This window comes from Staurois parvus, unplaced genomic scaffold (genome assembly GCF_062004578.1).
Source record: "Staurois parvus isolate SC_StPar_1 unplaced genomic scaffold, SC_StPar_1.0 ptg000357l, whole genome shotgun sequence".
NCBI classification, from domain to species: domain Eukaryota; kingdom Metazoa; phylum Chordata; class Amphibia; order Anura; family Ranidae; genus Staurois; species Staurois parvus.
In genome coordinates this window covers 3378059-3398019 of record NW_028318153.1, presented here as the reverse complement: position 1 = coordinate 3398019, position 19961 = coordinate 3378059, and the positions used below count along the sequence as shown (strand labels likewise).

The window sequence follows — 19961 nt, the reverse complement described above, 5'->3', positions numbered from 1 at the left end:
AGGACAGTCCCACGTTGAGATACTCTGTCTGGATAACTGGACTGTGTCCCGCAATCACTTTTTAGAGTTACTGAGCATGTACCATAATGTCACTTTCATGGGTGGCTGGGGGGTGGGCAGTAAAAACAGGCAGTTGTGCCTAGATTTTAAACACAATAACACAGCGGGGGATATCACCACACTAACATCGCATAGGTAGTAAGTCAAAATCTCAGTCCATTGGGCTGAACAAAAAAAAACCCGTAATGTGTGTGTACTAAGCTTTACACACAGCCAGAAGGGGCTGTTCACATGGCACAGGACTTTGTGTCGTGCTCAGTGTAACACGGCATGGCAAGTTGATGACACACTGATGCGGTGCAGGATTTGCAGCGATCACTGTATGGTTCCCACAACATATCCCAATCGCACGGTTTTCATGTCATCGTCTGCAGGTGTCAATGTTTCACTAACGACACCCCAAAAACAGATCGCAAAATGCAGTGCGATTGCCTGAATCAGATTGCAAGGGTGTGCACACCCATGCGATCCGGTTCCAGTGCAGTGCATCTTTTTCTTGCGGATATGGTATGATTTGAGCCATACAAAATGAATGGACACGGAATCCCATGTGATTTGAACAGGAGTGTGGGGCAATTCCAGGAGTGTGGTGCAATGTGAGTGTGAACCAGGGCTCAGACTTGCCCATAAAAGGCAAAGGGGGGGCGCTGCAAATGCTTGACTCGCAGTTGCAGCTCATTAGTGCCAGTAAAGAAAAAAAAAGGCATTCAGCTGGCGACATAAGGGCTTTCTCGAACATCTGACATCCACTGCTTAGTCTTCTTGGTGAAAAGCAATCCAGCGTAAATTGCTTTTCAGAGAAAGGACAAGTGTGAACCTATCCCAAACTACATCACCGACCTGATATCCATCTACCACCCAAAACGCACTCTCCGCTCCTCACAAGACCTCCTACTCTCTAGTTCCCTGGTCTTCTCCCTCCGATGCCCGTCTCCAGGACTTCTTCAGGGCTTCCCCCATCCTCTGGAACTCACTACCCCAATCTATCAGACTGTCACCTACCCTCCTCTCCTTTAGGCGCACCCTGAAAACCCATCTCTTCAGAGAAGCCTACCCCGCGCTCACCTAATTGCTGATCTCCTCCATTCTTCCCACCACTCCATCCCCCACAGCTATTTCCTCCTGTACCACTCTCCCCTCCCTCCTAGATTGTAAGCTCCAAGGAGCAGGGCCCTGAAACCCCTCGTGTATTGTATTGTTACTGTGCTGTCTCGTGTACTGTCCCCCACTATAATGTACAGCGCTGAGCAAACTGTTGGTGCTATATAAATACTGTATAATAATAATAATCCTAACTCATAAATGGGTATTAACTGAGGGGATCGCGACCACCAGGCATAACTACAAATGGGACCACCTGCAGAGTGGGTGTGATATGGGCAAGAAGGTGGGCATGTTAAGTGTCGGTGGTGGCAGAGAAATAGGTGTCCTGGGGATCAGAGCAAATATGACGACAAGTATGGGTAAGGCAGATGTACACCCAAACTGAATGATCTCTATTTTGCTAAAGCACTGTAATAAACTTCCATTATTTTTGAAAATAAAATACTTTTTTTATTCACCATGTTGCAGCGCAGCTGATCACCTGAAACCTCTTTGCAGATACTTTACTGGCTGCATGCGACTTCTCTGGGTGTGTTTTCTGGTGGTGACATAAGCAGCCCAATTTGCATAATGTGCATTGAAACTACCACTCTATTAGCAAGCCTGATGTTACCGGGTGACAACGCAGAAGCAGAATTCAGAGAAAGCGTGGTCACCCTATAACAGGAAGTGATCATGGCAGGATCACCAAGTAATAGTTCAGTGAAAAAAATAAAAAAAAGATTAACGGTTATATCTGAATTTAGTGTTTTTTTAAAAAAAATAGTGAATTCTATTGTGATGAATTTTAGTGGATATCCAGATGTGTCAAGGGGGACCATCACTACTGAGGTTCAGTAGCCACCCCAAGAATGGCAGAGTGTGATCTCCCTGATTGGTTGCTGGATTGGAGTCACCTTTTAATATTTCATACATTGGTATGACTGATGCTCCAAGACGTGTCATTTTTGCCGATCGGTCACTTCACACAGATTGTCTGAACGTCATCCAGACACGCAGCAGCTTGTCATCCGGGATGTGTAGGCGCGCGGCTTCTAATGAACTTCCACTGCAGCTCGCATGCTGGGGGAAGGGGTGTCAGCTCCTCTCAGTGTCTGCCGCTCCACGCAGCAACACCTGCCTGCTAATTACATGCTGGAGGAGCCGATCTCACTAGCAGGCCTACAACGTTTGGCTCAGATCTTCCCTAATACATACCAAAATCTGACAATACATTGAAAGCCTTGCCTATCTAATCTGGTTCTTACAGCTGAACTCCAGGCAGATATAAAAGATACAGCATTGATCTGATGCTGCTTCTGTCCCTGCCAGCTCTGCACTGAGCGATCAGATTAAATAAGAGATAAAAACATGGAAGCCGATTGGTTTTTATTTCTCATTTCTCCCCTCCACTCTGAGCTGACAGTCACTGGCTCTCTGCTCTGCCCCTCCAGCACTCACTGGAGCACCAGGCTGTGGAGGGGTAGGAGCAGCTGGCTCAGTCTCCCAGCATCATGCTGAGAGGCTGACTCAGCTCCTGGTCCAGGCATCTGGGGAGATCCTAACATTAAAGTTGGGATAGTTCCAGAGCCTGGACCGGCTAAGTAATGTCAGCTGACAGCAGGTTTAGCCTGCTGTCAACTGAAAATGGAGTACAGGAATGCAGAATGAAGTGCACTCCTGTGATCCATAGAAGTACAGCCAAAAGAGCTTTGACCATACTTCTCTAATCTGTGTCTGTTGTATCTGCCTGGAGTTCAGCTTTAAAACCCATCAGGCTTTTTTTGCCATGTGTCCAACTGGGGAGATTTCCCTTAATTTCCTGTTCTGTAAACATGATAGGAAATCTCCCCAAAGTGAAATAAATCCACTTTTAGAAAGTTTCTGCCTGTACCAGTGTCCCCATTGCAAGATGCCTGCCTTATTTAGGCCTGGCCCACATTCCTGTTGTGCATTCCGGATGCATTGCATTTTAGGTGCGTTACCATTGAATGCTACATAATGTGCATTTTGATGAAAGCGTATCAAAAGGTGCAACAAGCGGGATTTTTTTTTTTAATGCACCACACCTAAAGTGCACAGGGCCTTATGCTTGGGTGACAGATAAACATTTGGATTGTCCCTCACTTTCAGTCCCGATGATAATGGTCACCAGGAAAAAAAAAATGTTCCTTATGATTCAGACAGCAATAAAAATCTTACAGTTCTAACCATTCACCACTTCATTCACAACCAGATACCAAATCCAAAACCAAAAAAATGGGCTTTAGATATATTTTAATGCTACTGCATGCCACCAAGACATTCTAAGACATTCTAGAAAACCAGTAAGTTTGGAGAAGACCCTCCACTGTGCCAGTATGACTGCGCCTATATGCAAAGCCGTCTCCATAAAGACATGGATTGATGAGCTTGGTGTGAGGAACTTGGCTGGCCTTCACAAAGCCATGTCCTCAACCCTACTGAACACCTTTGACTTGGAACACCGGGAGAAGTCAGGTCTTCTCTTCCAGTTTCACAAATTTCTCCCAGACCTACTCCGAAATCTTGTGGAAAGTCTAACCAGAAGAGTGGAAGCTGTTCTAGGCCAAAGGGGGGAAAACTCCATAATAAGTCTATGGTGTTGTAATGGCATGTCCAGTAGGCACATATATGAGATGGTCAGCTGCCTTCAAACATTTGGCCATAAACTGTACTTCAAATGGACAGACTTTTGTGTTTCTCTCAGTACAGCATAAAAGGGTAAGTTGCAGGGTTTTTTTTGTTTTTGTTTTTTTAATAGGGGGATAGTTTCATTTTTTTTTTCCAGTAATTTGTAAGCAACAGACATTCTCTAAATATGTATCTGATAGGCAAAGGGCCACGTTCCGTCATAAATTTTTTACAAGGACCATTTTAGACAGATGTAAATCCCTAAAACCTTTTACAAGACCGCTTGTCATCTATCAAACCCATTTTCCAAACCATTTTCTGTTATTTTAGTGTAAACTAGTTGGTTACTATAGGAATACCACCCTTTACGCTCCCCCGTGTGTGCGACACTCCCAAACATAGACGATGCACTGAAATTAGCCCAAGGCGTGAAAAGGGATTAGGACAAAAATTTCAAGGGGGATTTTTCATAGTACAGAAATAATTAAAACTATAGGGGAAAAAAAAGTCAAGATGAATTCTGCAAAAAAAAAAAAAAAATTAAATAATGAAAAACTGTTCAGAAGATCAGAAGTTTAGGTGGTTTGGATAAAGCTGTGATTCTGGGGGAACGCCTACCAAGGACAACATCAGGCTTGTCAGCCATCCTCCGTCTGCAATGCCAGACATCACAGCAATCTAAAACTGTGTGAGATGAGCTTTCTAAACCTAATGAGCCACTTCTAAGGAAGCTAGTTACCTGCCTGTGATCCTGGTCCTCTGCTTCAGTCCTAAAGTGGAACAAGCAAGCAGTAGATGGGAGTCGGAACTCCTGATCTGCACAGCAATGGCATACACACATTTTTCTCTGAACAGGTTTCTATAAATGTACACAAATTTTTTATATATATTTTATTTTTTTATGTTTTCACTTATACGCTTGTATGCCTCCTCCCCCCTCTTCTTTGACATCTGCCACTTATTGTTTTGGGGGGGTGGGTACCTTTGTTTTGACTGCACCCACCTCCTTCACCCGCAGCCTTCTGGGACACATCACAAGCCCCAGTAGACTGCAGGACCATTCACAAAGTGTCTGAACTAAGATGCCAGCGCCTGAACTCAAAGCACATTGAAGAACTGGCTTGGGTGAGGACAGCGCTGGGTCCCTGGACAGGCAAGTGTCCCTATATTAAACACACTATTTGTAGCTGCTGACTTTTAATCTTTTTGGGGGGAGACTGAAGCTTCTCTTTAAGCAAAGTTCCATGGATGGGTTTATGGATGGGTCTAAGTGGTCTATGGATGGGTTTATGGATGGGTCTAAGTGGTCTATGGATGGGTTTATGGATGGGTCAAAGTGGTCTATGGATGGGTTTATGGATGGGTCTAAGTGGTCTATGGATGGGTTTATGGATGGGTCTTAGACCCATCCATAAACCCATCCATAGACCACTAAGACCCATCCATAAACCCATCCATAGACCACTTAGACCCATCCATAAACCCATCCATAGACCACTAAGTGGTCTATGGATGGGTTTATGGATGTTCTAAGTAGTTTATGAATGGGTCTAAGTAGTCCGTAGATGGGCTTCAGGGGGTCCGTAAGAGTCAGATAAAAAAAAAAAAAAAAAAAACAACACACACAAAAAAAAGCAAACAACATTTACATTACAGTTGTGCTCAAAAGTTTGCATTCCCTGACAGAAATTGTGAAATTTTGGCATTGACATTGGAAATATGACTGATCATGCCACAAAATGCTCTTATTGAAGGATGATAATCATATGAAGCCATTTATTATCAAATAGTTGTTTGGCTCCTTTTTAAATCATAATAACAGAAATCACCCAAATGGCCATGATCAAAAGTTTACATACCCTGGAATGTTTGGCCTTGGTACAGACACACACGGGTTAAAATGCCAATTAGAGGTTTATGTCCCACATCTGTTGCTTTTTAAATTGCAATTAGTGTCAGTGTATAAATAGTCAATGAGTTTGTTAACTCTTACATGGAAGTACTGATTAGGCTAGATACTGAGCCATGGGGATCAGAAAAGAACTGTCAAAAGTCCTGCGTAACAAGGTGGAATCTTTATAAAGATGGAAAAGGACATAAAAAGATGTCCAAAGCCTTAAATATGTCAATCAGTACCGTTAAATCACCTATGAAGAAGTGGAAAGTTTGGGGATCTCTTGATACCAAGCCAAGGTCAGATAGACCAAGAAAGACTGCAGCCACAACTGCCAGAAGAATTGTTCAGATACAAAGGGAAACCCAAAGGTAACCACAAGAAAGTGTGGTTGTTTTGAAGGAGCACAATATGATGACACTTGAACAAAAATGAGCTGCATGGTAGAGGTGCCAGAAAGAAGCCTTTACTGCATCAATGACACAAAAAGGCCCGGTTAGGCATGTCAAGGTATTGTCAGGCATATTGTAACCGGGCTTTTTTGTGGCATTGGTGCAGTAAAATATTCTTTCTGGCACCTCGACCAAACAGCTAATTTTTGTTCAAGTATCACCCTATTGTACTCCTTAAAAACAATCACACCATCTTTTTCCAGAGCAGCCTGTATTTCTATTGAGGTTGCCTGTGTGTTTTTCTTTGAATCCCGGACAATTCTTCTGTCAGTTATGGCTGCAATCTTTCTTGGTCTACCTGACCTTGGCTTGGTATCAAGAGATCCCTGAACTTTTCACTTCTTAATAGGGGATTTAACAGTACTGATTGGTATATTCCAGGCTTTGGACATCTTTTTATGTTCTTTTCCATTTTTATAAAGTTCCATTACCTTGTTACGCAGGACTTTTGACAGTTCTTTTCAGATCCCCATGGCTTAGTATCTAGCCTAGTCAGTGCTTCCACGTAAGAGCTAACAAACTCATTGAATATTTATACACTGACACTAATTGCAATTTAAAAAGCCCCAGATGTGGGACATTAACCTCTAATGTTCCTGTAATAAAGACCGGTCATTTCTGATCTCTCTCCTTGTGCATGGTGACTGATCTGGTCTCTGCCTCTTCCTGTAGTGTTCTCCAAGCTGGCCCAAACAAACTATTTTCTTTACAAATTGCTGCATCAGCCACTTCCAGTATACAGCGCTGTGTTATCGACGCGGCACAGAGGACTTCCCAACCATTCCCAGAACAAAACCGAGTCAGGCTGAATGCTGATCAATAAATTCAAGGCTTCCTTTGATTGGCTGAAGTGGAGCTTGTAACGTCATTGTGAGGTCTGGAAGACAGTGCTGTATACTGTATGGAGCTGCTGCTAAATATATCGTAGTTTATACAGTGCTGACAGCCAGCTGGACCCAAACAAACTATTTAAAGTGAAACTAAACATAGAGAATAGTGGTCCAAAAGAAAACATTTATTATCTTGCAGCTTACCAGTCCCCAGATGTAATGGCTGCATTAGTTTTCTTTTCTAGGCTTTCTTCTATTTTAATCTGGTGATCCAACCTGCAAGTCTGTTTTTTTCAGAAGTACAAGCTCTCTAGCAGAATATATCAGTTTACATGGGTGAGACATACCATTTAAGGCTTCATGTACACGATCAGTTCCTAACCTCGAATTTAGGAGCTTTTGGCTTTTTTTTGCCAAAGCTCCTAAACTCAACTCCATAAAAACCTATGTGCTGTGTTCAGGTGAGGTTAAACGCATAAGAATCGCATTCAGGTTAGGAACGTTTTGACCACCGACCACGGGAAACCGCAGCAAAACGTGGCAAACACGGCACTGCGTTTTTGCCGCGATATGCGTTTTCCCGCAGCCAGCGGTCAGGGTAGGCTCGTGTACATGAAGCCTAATACTGACAGGGGTGATTAAAATGATCAGCTTTCATTTATTCATGTAAAATCTTTATCCCAAAAGAAAAAAAATTTTTTTCTGTAAACAATTTTAAAGTATTTGGCTTTAATTTGTTAATATATTTAAAACTGCTAGTACGTTTAACCCTCCCCTCGACTAATAATGCTGCTGACTGCTGTGCTCATTCATCCAGAGTGGTGACTCTCCAATATCAAAAGTGTGCTATTGGCCAAATCACCTGGTGAAAACATAGGGAAAAAGCCAAAAGAAAAGAAAACTAATGGGGCAGCACAGTGGCTAAATGGTTAGCACTTCCACCTGGCAGTACTAGGGTCGTTGGTTCGAATCCCAGCCACGGCACCACCTGCCTGGAGTTTGGATGTTCTCCCTGTGCCTGCGTGGGTTTCCTCCAGGTACTCCAGTTTCCTCCCACCTCCAAAGACATGCTGGTAGGTTAATTGGCTCCTGTCTAAATTGTCCCTAGTATGTGTATGTATGAATGTAAGTTAGGGACCTTAGATTGTACGCCCCTTGAGGGTTAGGGACTGATGTGAATGTACAATATATGTGTAAAGCGCAGAGTAAATTGACAGCACTATATAAGTACCTGAAATAAATAAATAATGCAGCCACCACATCTATTGATCTGTAAGCTGCAATATATTACATTTTTAGGTTTAATTTGCAGCAGTTTCAGTGTGAATTCCGCACTGCATCAGAATCGTACCCTGTTCATACGAACCGCTGCGGGTGTGTATGTTAACAACACCCTGAAATCGGTACGCAAAATGCATGCGATGTGCAGAATCGGATCGCATAGGTGTGAAGACCCATATGATCCGATTCTAGTGCGGACCAAAAAAAAGGGTCCTGCATGTTTTTGGTGCGGTTGTGGTGCGATTAGAGCCATATAAAATGTATGACTCCAAATCACACCGCGCACAAATCGCATGTGATTTGCACAGGAATGCGGTGCGGTTCCTGTGAGAATCACATGCGATGTACCATACTGCATGTATGTGAACCCGGACTCAAGGCTTTAATTCCTTTAATGTATCCACCACTTTTAAATTGCCCGCAACCTGCACAAAAGAAAAACTTTTTTGGGGGTAAGGGGCGGTGAACTGAGTACATACTGGATGCTTACAGCTATAAATGGATAAAATGGGCCAATTATGTCGGTCATGTAATAGATCTTGATATTCGCTTGGAGTTGTCCTTTAAGAATGCCCTGACTGGAGAGGTCACAGGGAGCCTCTAAATGGATCGCTATAGTTAGGAACAAATAACAATGTGCTTTTATTTGCTCTCAGACCCTCCCAGAAGCCTTGCACTCATTGGCTGCGGACCACGCATCTATTTCTGCACATTGGGAGGAAATACAATATGAAAGTTACATATAAAACTAAATTAGGAAGCAACAATTGCGGTTTATCTAAAGCAATCATTTGGAATCCAAGTATTCTGTTGTAAGTTGTAATCGCTGATATTTTTACATTTCCTTTCTTTCGTCTTTTTATCTATAGTTCCTCATAGGGCTAAAGGAGGGATTCAGGACACAGCTTGTCTTGGGGCGACCATACACCATTTGATATCTGTAAGGGATGGGATGCATTTGTACCCTGCTGACAATCATGCAGCCTTCTGATCAACTTCCAAAAACATTTCCAGTCAATAAGGAATTACCGAATTTTTCGCTCCATAAGACTCACTTTTTTCCCCCCAAAAAAGTGGGGAAAATGTCAGTGCGTCTTATGGAGCCACTCAGCTCTGCAGCGGGACCTTACCTGTTCCTCTATCCAGCGGCGTGCTGTCTTCCCAGCTTCTGTAGTGTGGGCGCTTGGCTTGACAGCCGGGCGCCAAGTGCACATGCGCAAGAAGCGGTGCCCTTTGTGAATGGTAAGGCGGCACCTGGGACACATGACAGGTCCCAGAAGCCGCCGGACCAATCACAAAGCGCAGCGCTTCTCGCTCATGAGTACTGGGCACCCGGCTGTCAAGCCAAGCACCCACACTACAGAAGCCGGGAAGACAGCGAGGCGCTGGATAGAGGAACAGGTAAGGTCCCGCTGCAGAGCGGACACTAACCAAAGAACAACTCTGCGGAAGTAAGAGCGGGTACCTGTCGAATTCAGGTACCCGCTCCCCCCCCTCCCCAAAGGTCAGCAGTCATCTCCTGTACTCTGTCCGCAGTCTCTGGTCATCTCCTGTACTCTGTCCGCAGTCTCTGGTCATCTCCTGTACTCTGTCCGCAGTCTCTGGTCATCTCCTGTACTCTGTCCGCAGTCTCTGGTCATCTCCTGTACTCTGTCCGCAGTCTCTGGTCATCTCCTGTACTCTGTCCGCAGTCTCTGGTCATCTCCTGTACTATGTCCGCAGTCTCTGGTCATCTCCTGTACTGTGTCCGCAGTCTCTGGTCATCTCCTGTACTATGTCCGCAGTCCATTGGCTCAGAATATTTTTTTTCCTGTTTTCTGCCTCTAAAACCTAGGTGCGTCTTATGGAGCAAAAAATATGGTACTCCCTTCCCTTCATAGAAAAGGCAATGGGCTCTACATCTTATTTAAGTGAAACTTTAAGCATATGTCAACCCAACATTTCATATTCCTGATATGTGTTTGCTGTGCCATGTACTTGTATGAAAAAAAGTCTCCTGTTCTATTTGTATTACTTCCTTTGTGTGAAATCCCTGGTGTTCCTGCCAGTCCCTCTGCTTTCCTATTAAAAACGGACCATTCTTGGCATGAGAGCACATCGTGGTCAATTTTCTAGCTATGCTGAGAACTCTACCTAATTTTCTCCAGTGATCAGACTTGTACTGACACTCCACTCCCATACATAGCCATTCACTGGGAAGTTGAGTGTACTGCTGTCTCTCCTCCCTCACCTCTCTGAGCTCTTATGTAGCTGAGAACAGAGTGTATTATTATTATTATGAATTTATATAGTACCAACAGTTTGCTCAGCACTTTATAATATAATGGAAGACAATACAGCAACAATACAGTTCAATACAAGAGGGATAGGAGGCCCTGCTCCTTGGAGCTTACAATCTAAGAAGAGGGGGCTAGTGGTACAAAAGGTAATAACTATGGGGGATGGACTGGTAGGAGGAAGAGAAGATTCCATTATTAGCTGAAGCCAAGATAGGCCTCCCTGAAGAGATAGGTTTTCAGAGATTGCCTAAAAGTGGGCAGAGTAGGCAATAGTCTGATGATTGGGGTAGAGAGCTCCAGAGGATGGGGAAGGCTCTGGAGAAGTCCTGGAGACGAGCATAGGAAGAGGAGACAAGGGAGACAAAGAGCAGGAGGTCGTACAAGGATCAGAGAGTACGGTTTGGATGATATTTGGAGTTCTAAATGGCTTTATATGCGAATGGTAATGTTTTGAATTTAGTTGATCAATTTAAAAAAAAGGGGGGGGGGGGGGGAAGGTATTTATAGCATATTTTTTTTATATATGCACACAAATCTTGTGCTCTTCATTTCTATTTTAAACTGAATGGGTTGTTCTACAGACTAATAGTATCATAATAATAATAATAATAATATATATATATATATATATATGTACAGTTGCAAGAAAAAGTATGTGAACCCTTTGGGATTACGTGGAGTTTTGCATGAATTGGGCATAAAATGTGCTCTGAATGTCATCTAAGTCACAACAATAGAAGAACACAGTCTGCTGAACATAATACTACACAAACATTAGATGTTGCCATGGTTTAATTGCACATAACATGTAAACATTCACAGTGCAGGGAGGAAAAAGTATGTGAACCTTTGGACTTAATAACTGGTTGACCCTCCTTTGGCAGCAATAACCTCAACCAAACGTTTCCTGCAGTTGCAGATCAGACCTGCACAACGATCTGGAGTCATTTTGGACCACTCCTCTTCACAAAACTGTTTCAGTGTAGCAATATTCTTGGGATGTCTGGTGTGAATCGCTCTCTTAAGGTCATGCCACAGCATTTCAATTGGGTTGAGGTCAGGACTCTGACTGGGCCACTCCAGAAGGCGTATTCTGTGCTGTTGCAGCCATTGTTTTGTTGAATTACTTGTATGCTTTGGGTCATTGTCCTGTTGCATCACCCATCTTCTGCGGAGCTTCAGTTGGCGGACAGATGGTCGTACGTTTTCCTGCAAAATGTCTTGATAAACTCTGGAATTCATTTTCCCATCAATGACAACAATCTGTCCAGGCCCTGAGGCAGCAAAGCAGCCCCAAACCATGATGCTCCCTCCGCCATGTTTTACAGTGGGGATGAGGTTTTGATGTTGGTGTGCTGTGCCTTTTTTTCTCCACACATAGTGTTGTGTGTTCTTCCCAAACAACTCAATCTTGGTTTCATCTGTCCACAGTATATTTTGCCAGTAGTGCTGTGGAACATCCAGGTGCTCTTTTGCAAACTTCAAACGTGCTGCAATCTTCTTTTTGGACAGCAATGGCTTCCTCCGTGGTGTCCTCCCATGTACTCCATTCTTGTTTAATGTTTTCCTTATTGTAGATGTGTCAACAAAAATGTTAGCATGTGCCCGAGATTTCTGTAGGTCTTTAGCTGACACTCTGGGATTCTTCTTTACCTCATGCAGCATTCTGCGCTGTGCTCTTGCAGTCATTTTTACAGGACGACCGCGCCTAGGGAGAGTAGCAACAGTGCTAAACTTTCTCCATTTGTAGACAGTCTGTCTTACCGTGGACACATGAACATCAAGGCTTTTGGAGATACTTTTGTAACCCTTTCCAGCTTCATGCAAGTCAACAATTCTTGATCGTAGGTCTTCTGAGAGCTCTTTTCTGCGAGGCATGGTTTACATCAGACAGTGCTTTTTGAAACCAGTAAACCCAAAACAGGTGTGTGTTTTTAAGGGCAGGACAGCTATCAGCAACACATCCAATATCATCACACTGATTGGAGTCAAGGTTGGCTCACTCCTGGCTCCAATTAGCTCTGGGAGAAGTCATTAAGCTAGGGCCTCACATACTTTTTCCTCCCTGCACTGTGAATGTTTACATGTTATGTGCAATTAAACCATGGCAACATCTAATGTTTGTGTAGTATTCTGTTCAGCAGACTGTGTTCTTCTATTGTTGTGACTTAGATGAGGTTCAGTGCACATTTTATGCCCAATTCATGCAAAACTCCACATAATCCAAAGGGGTTCACATACTTTTTCTTGCACCTGTATATGTATGTATGTATGTATGTATGTATGTATGTATGTATGTATGTCTTTTGCCTGGAGCTCAGGGGCTACTTTTTTCTATGATAAAAATTTAATATAACTGTCCCTCAATAGGGGATCACGAGTCCCCTGTGTCCTTGCCCAAACTCAAAAAGCCTATGGAAAAAAAGTACCAGGGGCATCTCATGGGGCCCCCTACTGACCCCGGGCCCTCGGGCAGTGCCAGAGTTTCCAAATGGTCAGTCCGCCCCTGACTAGATGTACAACCACCCCCCATCCCTGGCACCGCAGTAATGAGTGGCCAATAGCAAACCCCTGCAGTGCGCCCTCTCCCCCTCAGTTAAACAATGTCAAGCTCAATTGCTCTTGGGACAAGCCTTTGTACCAACACACATACCATTACACCTAACTCTAAAAAACAATCCTATTTATATTAACAAAGCACACACTCCCTGTCTCATTGCATGTGTGCCAAACCAGAGAGCTTTGAAATTAAAGTTACAGCAATAGACGGCTATAGATTTTAAAAAATGTTAAATGTATGTATCCAATGAGCACCAACATAACACCACAGCACTGTATTGTGCTTTACTAAAATGCTATACAGGAGAGGTAAACACAGAATGAACATACTGTATGCATTTCAATCATAGCACATCTCACTACTGCCCCCTACTATTCATAGGCTGCAGAATCTCACTGCAACCTCCCTCTTCATACTGTATATGTTAAGGTATCTGTCACAATGTGAGCGCCATCACTTGCAGTAACAATGTGTAGGTAGTGACAAAACAAGCTAATAAGCTAAAAAGGAAATCCTGGCTCACAGCTAAATACTCAAAAGAAAAGCAACTAAACTGTTATCTGCCAAAAGGTTTTGTAATTTTATTCAGTCTTGTGATTCATACATCCCATGCACAAGCAGGATGGCAACACCACTGTGCAGCTTGATATGTCACCCCTTGATATTTATTTAATAAAACGGAATATTCAGATTGTTGAGTGACACCGCAAGCTGCAATGCTAAACTAGAGAATAATGGTGTCATCTGAGTGGCTGTTCAGTGTGGCAAGGTGTGAACCACAAGACTACTGAACAGAATTAGAAATACTTGTAAATGGATTTCAGGTATTTAGCCATCTGACTCCAGGTCATCTTTAAAGCTGAACTCCAGCCTTCCCTTTAGTGCACGGTCATACCGTTGCGACTTGTCATGCGATGAGAGTTTCAAATCACATGACAAATCACAGCCTATTGTCCGTAATTGAAGCAGTCATATTGGTGCGATTCCAACTTCGTCAGAGTCACACCGAATTTGAAAGTAATGTATGCACTACTTTTTGCAAGTTCAGGTGACATCTGTGTCCTGCAAGTCGCGTCTGAAGTCGGAATGACATTCGACTTTGAAATCGTGTGACTTCTCTGGAAGTCGCACAATTTCAAAGCTGGATTAGTGTGACCGAAGACTTACGCCCCTCACACACGATAAGAAAATCTTACAAAAAATTTCTCGGAACCACTGAACGAACAATTTTCTCTTCGTTGATGAGTAGGATGTTTTAACCGATAACGATATTGTGAACTAAAAAATCCGGTTGAACAACAGTAAAAAATGTTGTCGTTGATTTTCTATGCGGTGGTATGACGGTCATATGAAAAAAATCTATCAAGCGCTATCACACATGAGCGGAAACAGAAGATGACCCGGATGTTTATGTCCAAGGAATCTTCATAAACACGAACAAAAAATCCAAAAGTAGATTGGCCCAATGAGATAATGAAACTAGAATTCTGCAGATTATATTTTATGTATCACTATTTATGTATATAGATAATGTAATAAACTATATTATTCTCATTGCTTTGATTATATGGTGTATATCGCTCGTTCTGGCCTGAAGGGCGTGGCTACAAGGTCACACGCACACTCCATCGCTTCCACTTGTACGGAAGACGTCAACACTATGTATTGCCCGACGAACAATTTTTTTAGATTGGTTAATGTGGGCCACGATTTCGACCAATGAAAAATCGCCTCTCGGTCGTTGGATGACCGATCGTCGATTTTCTAATTGTGTATTCCCACCTTTAGTCTTGTAAAGTTGTATAGGCTCCTCCCCTGTACTGAAACAGTTTACTCTGATTTCACTGCACACTGTGATCTGTGTACTGGAGGAGGAGGGGTGTGATGAAAACGGTAAGGTATAGAATAATCAAGAACTTTAGACACTTTTAATAATAGTCTGGTCTTAGAGGAGGTATTTATAGAAGAGCTTGTACCGGAGTTCTGTTCATACACTTTACACAGGATGAGACTACTTTTTATACTTAAAAATATACCCCAAAGATTGGGGGTCGTCTTATACGCGGGGTATAACATGTGAACCTTGAGTTTGTTTGGGTCAAGCTGGCTGGATGTGTGGTAATATTGTACATACAGTATACTGCGCTGAGCCAAGCTGGCTCAAAACAAATGTCCCTATGACAGATTATCCATTAGCCCGCTGGATGTGCGGTATATACAGTATACTGCGCTGAGCCAATCGGTTTCAAAACGTACCGGTACATCCCTACTGTAATCAGCCCGCTGGATGCGTGTATGTACGGTAGCTGCGGCTACATACAGTATACACTGGGCCAATCACGGCGAGTGATGTATTCTACTAATGAATACAAAGCCTGCTCGGATTGGCTGAGTCAGAGAGGTGGGCTGATGATGTTACAACCTCAGCCAATCCGAGCAGGCTTTGTATTCATTAGTAGAATACATCGCTCGCCGTGATTGGCCCAGTGTATACTGTATGTAGCCACAGCTACCGTACATACACACATCCAGCGGTCTGATTACCGTAGGGACGTACCGGTACGTTTTGTAACAGCTTGGCTCAGTATACTGTATATACCAGACATCCAGCGGGCTGACAGATTAATCTGTCATAGGGACATTTGTTTGGAGCCAGCTTGGCTCAGCACGGTATACTGTGTGTACATTACTGCACATCCAGCGGGCTGTATATATACTGTATACTGTATGTAGCCGAAGCTACCGTATTACCGCACATCCAGCGGTAACCATCTGATTTGGAATTTGATCCATATGATGACTGTCTTACAAATGTATCACAAGATACATTCATGAACTTATGATGAACATGAGGATTTTGAAGGATTTTAAGTACAGGTAAGTCATAACCATTTCAATAAAAAAATCTGCTGTTTTTAAATGGTGTTGCCTCAAGGGGGGTAGTCTTATACGGCGAGTATAGCCCAAAACCTATGTTTTAACTGGAAAATTAGGGGATCGTCTTATACACCCAGTCGCCTTATACGCCGGAAAATATGGTAAATATAATACACAATCCACCATTGTACTGCAGCATCTCCACTGATGTTGAGTTTTGTAGACAGATTATATATAAAAGTTGTTTTGACTCAAATGTCCCTGAACTAATTATTGGCATCCTGGACTGGCCAAAATTCAGATTGGGAACATAGGCTTAGGCCATACTAGGGTACATGCTGCAGTGGAATGGGCATACTCGGGTACATGCTGCAGTGGAATGGGCGTAACGGGGTACATGCTGCAGTGGAATGGGCGTAACGGGGTACATGCTGCAGTGGAATGGGCGTACTGAGGCACATGCTGCAGTGGAATGGGCGTACTGAGGCACATGCTGCAGTGGAATGGGCGTACTGAGGCACATGCTGCAGTGGAATGGGCGTACTGAGGCACATGCTGCAGTGGAATGGGCGTACTGAGGCACATGCTGCAGTGGAATGGGCGTACTGAGGCACACGCTGCAGTGGAATGGGCGTACTGGGGTACACGCTGCAATGGAATGGGCGTACTGGGGTACACGCTGCAGTGGAATGGGCGTACTGGGGCACATGCTGAAGTGGGATGAGTATACTGGGGTACATGCTGCAGTGGGATGAGTATACTGGGGTACATGCTGCAGTGGGATGAGTATACTGGGGTATATGCTGCAGTGGAACGGGCATACTGGGGCACATGCTGAAGTGGAATTGATGTACTGAGGCACATGCTGAAGTGGAATGGGAGTACTGGGGCATATGCTGCAGTGGGATGGGTATACTGGGGTACATGCTGCAGTGAAATGGGCATACTGGGGCACATGCTGCAGTGGTATGGGTATACTGGGGTACATGCTGCAGTGGAACGGGCATACTGGGGCACATGCTGCAGTGGGATGAGCATAAAATGATTACATGCTGCAGTGACATGAGCATACATGGGTACATGCTGCATTGTAATAGGCATACTGGGGTACTTCGTCGGAGTCGCACCGATTTCTAAAGTAGTGCATGCACTTTTTTGCAAGTTCAAGTGCGACTTGCATAGACATCGGTGTCCTGCAAGTCGCAGATGTCTTGCAAGTCGCATCTGAAGTCGGCCAATCACTGCAGTCACATGACCAAAATGCCCGCCTCCCGGCATCTGAAACCTCCTAAGGGCCCAAAGGCCAGAAGAAGAGGCTAAAAATTCAATTTGCCTTTACAGAAATGTAAGGGACCAGATAAGCTCCCCAATACCCCCCCCCCCCCCCCGGTTCCTGCTGTACTTACCTCTGGGGAAGGTGGGCTCTCAGTGATCCGACAACCTGTCCAGCAATCTAGGGATTGGAAATCCCCGCTCTTCTCTGTGTAGCACTTCCAGGATGGACTAGATTGATTCACTGTGAGGTGCTGGCCAATCAGAAACGATCTGATCTGTCCTGGAAGCGCTACACAGAGCAGAGGGAGAAGAGCGGGGATCTCAAATCCCTAGATTGCTGGACAGGTTGTCGGGTCACAGACAGCTCAGCAACCCTGGAGGTAGGTACAGCATGGATGGTGGGGGAGTACCGGTGGTCAGGGTGTCCAGTGTAAGCTGGACTAACACTTTAAAATCCAACTTTGAAAAGATTTTGTCCACCTCTGGCAGGAGCCCCCCTTACCTCACATAACTCCAGTCTTTGCGCTACGGCCTCCAGACACTCCAGTCCTGTACTGTCCATGGACAGCGTGCACTGGATCTCCGAGGAGTTCAGGAGTCTTATGCGGCTCAGAAAGCAGTTCTTGCTCAGGACATTGTAGCGCTTGGTCCTCCGCAGCTTGATCTTGAACGGCATGGCTTCGTCCTGGTGGGCTCCTCACCGGCAGCCTCCTCACCAGCAGCCTCCTACTTCTCCTTGAATCTCACAGAGCAAACTACTGTAGTCCTCCAGGGGTCAGGAGAGTCGTCCATACCCAGCGCACAGTCACGGATGACGCCAGCTGCAAAGGCATAGAGCGTGTGGTTAATATCCTGCACATCACAGAACACCAAAATCATACAAAATCTGAAATATGATACAGCAAGCACTTCTCCAATACTGTCCTCTATACCCGGCCCGGGGGCCTCTCTGCTATGCCGAACATCAAACTAGTGACTCTGAAGTCTAGGTAGTACTGAATCAGATGAACCAGGCACCGGGTAAACGCATTTCACCGCTATCCTAGTAGTTGCTATGGCAATGTGTGAATATAAAAAGGAATAATGATAGAATAATCAAGAACTTTAGACACTTTCAATAATAGTCTGGTCTTAGAGGAGGTATTTATAGAAGAGCTTGTACCAGAGTTCTGTTCATACACTTTACACAGGATGAGAAGGTGGAATTGAATATACAATACGATCAACCATCGTACTGCAGCTTCTCCAATGATGTTGAGTTTTGTAGACAGATATAAAAAAAGTTGTTCTGACTCAAATGTCCCTGAACTAGTTATAGGTATCACGGACCGGGAACATTGGCTCAGGACATACTAGGGTACATGCTACAGTGTGGTGGTCGTATTGGGGTACATGCTGCAGTGTAATGGGCATACTGGGGTACATGCTGCCGTGGGACGGTCGTACTGGGGTACATGCTGCCGTGGGACGGTCGTACTGGGGTACATGCTGCCGTGGGACGGTCGTACTGGGGTACATGCTGCCGTGGGACGGTCGTACTGGGGTACATGCTGCCGTGGGACGGTCGTACTGGGGTACATGCTGCCGTGGGACGGTCGTACTGGGGTACATGCTGCCGTGGGACGGTCGTACTGGGGTACATGCTGCCGTGGGACGGTCGTACTGGGGTACATGCTGCCGTGGGACGGTCGTACTGGGGTACATGCTGCCGTGGGACGGTCGTACTGGGGTACATGCTGCCGTGGGACGGTCGTACTGGGGTACATGCTGCCGTGGGACGGTCGTACTGGGGTACATGCTGCCGTGGGACGGTCGTACTGGGGTACATGCTGCCGTGGGACGGTCGTACTGGGGTACATGCTGCCGTGGGACGGTCGTACTGGGGTACATGCTGCCGTGGGACGGTCGTACTGGGGTACATGCTGCCGTGGGACGGTCGTACTGGGGTACATGCTGCCGTGGGACGGTCGTACTGGGGTACATGCTGCAGTGGGACGGTCGTACTGGGGTACATGCTGCAGTGGGACGGGCGTACTGGGGTACATGCTGCAATGGGACGGGCGTACTGGGGTACATGCTGCAATGGGACGGGCGTACTGGAGTACATGCTGCAATGGGACGGGCGTACTGGAGTACATGCTGCAATGGGACGGGCGTACTGGAGTACATGCTGCAATGGGACGGGCGTACTGGAGTACATGCTGCAATGGGACGGGCGTACTGGAGTACATGCTGCAATGGGACGGGCGTACTGGAGTACATGCTGCAATGGGACGGGCGTACTGGAGTACATGCTGCAATGGGACGGGCGTACTGGAGTACATGCTGCAATGGGACGGGCGTACTGGAGTACATGCTGCAATGGGACGGGCGTACTGGAGTACATGCTGCAATGGGACGGGCGTACTGGAGTACATGCTGCAATGGGACGGGCGTACTGGAGTACATGCTGCAATGGGACGGGCGTACTGGAGTACATGCTGCAATGGGACGGGCGTACTGGAGTACATGCTGCAATGGGACGGGCGTACTGGAGTACATGCTGCAATGGGACGGGCGTACTGGAGTACATGCTGCAATGGGACGGGCGTACTGGAGTACATGCTGCAATGGGACGGGCGTACTGGAGTACATGCTGCAATGGGACGGGCGTACTGGAGTACATGCTGCAGTGGGACGGGCGTACTGGAGTACATGCTGCAGTGGGACGGTCATACT

At 45.2% G+C, this 19961-nt stretch overlaps 1 protein-coding gene across 1 annotated transcript in view; it reads right to left on the bottom strand.

The window, feature by feature from the left end:
• PTPN14 (protein tyrosine phosphatase non-receptor type 14) overlaps positions 1-19961 on the bottom strand; it is a 163255-nt gene that overhangs the window by 93757 nt on the left and 49537 nt on the right. Inside the window, exon 2 of the mRNA XM_089684817.1 lies at positions 17746-18064. Coding sequence (XP_089540943.1) covers positions 17746-17919 — 174 coding nt within the window. The 5' untranslated portion in view covers positions 17920-18064. The remainder of the gene's footprint in view (positions 1-17745; positions 18065-19961) is intronic.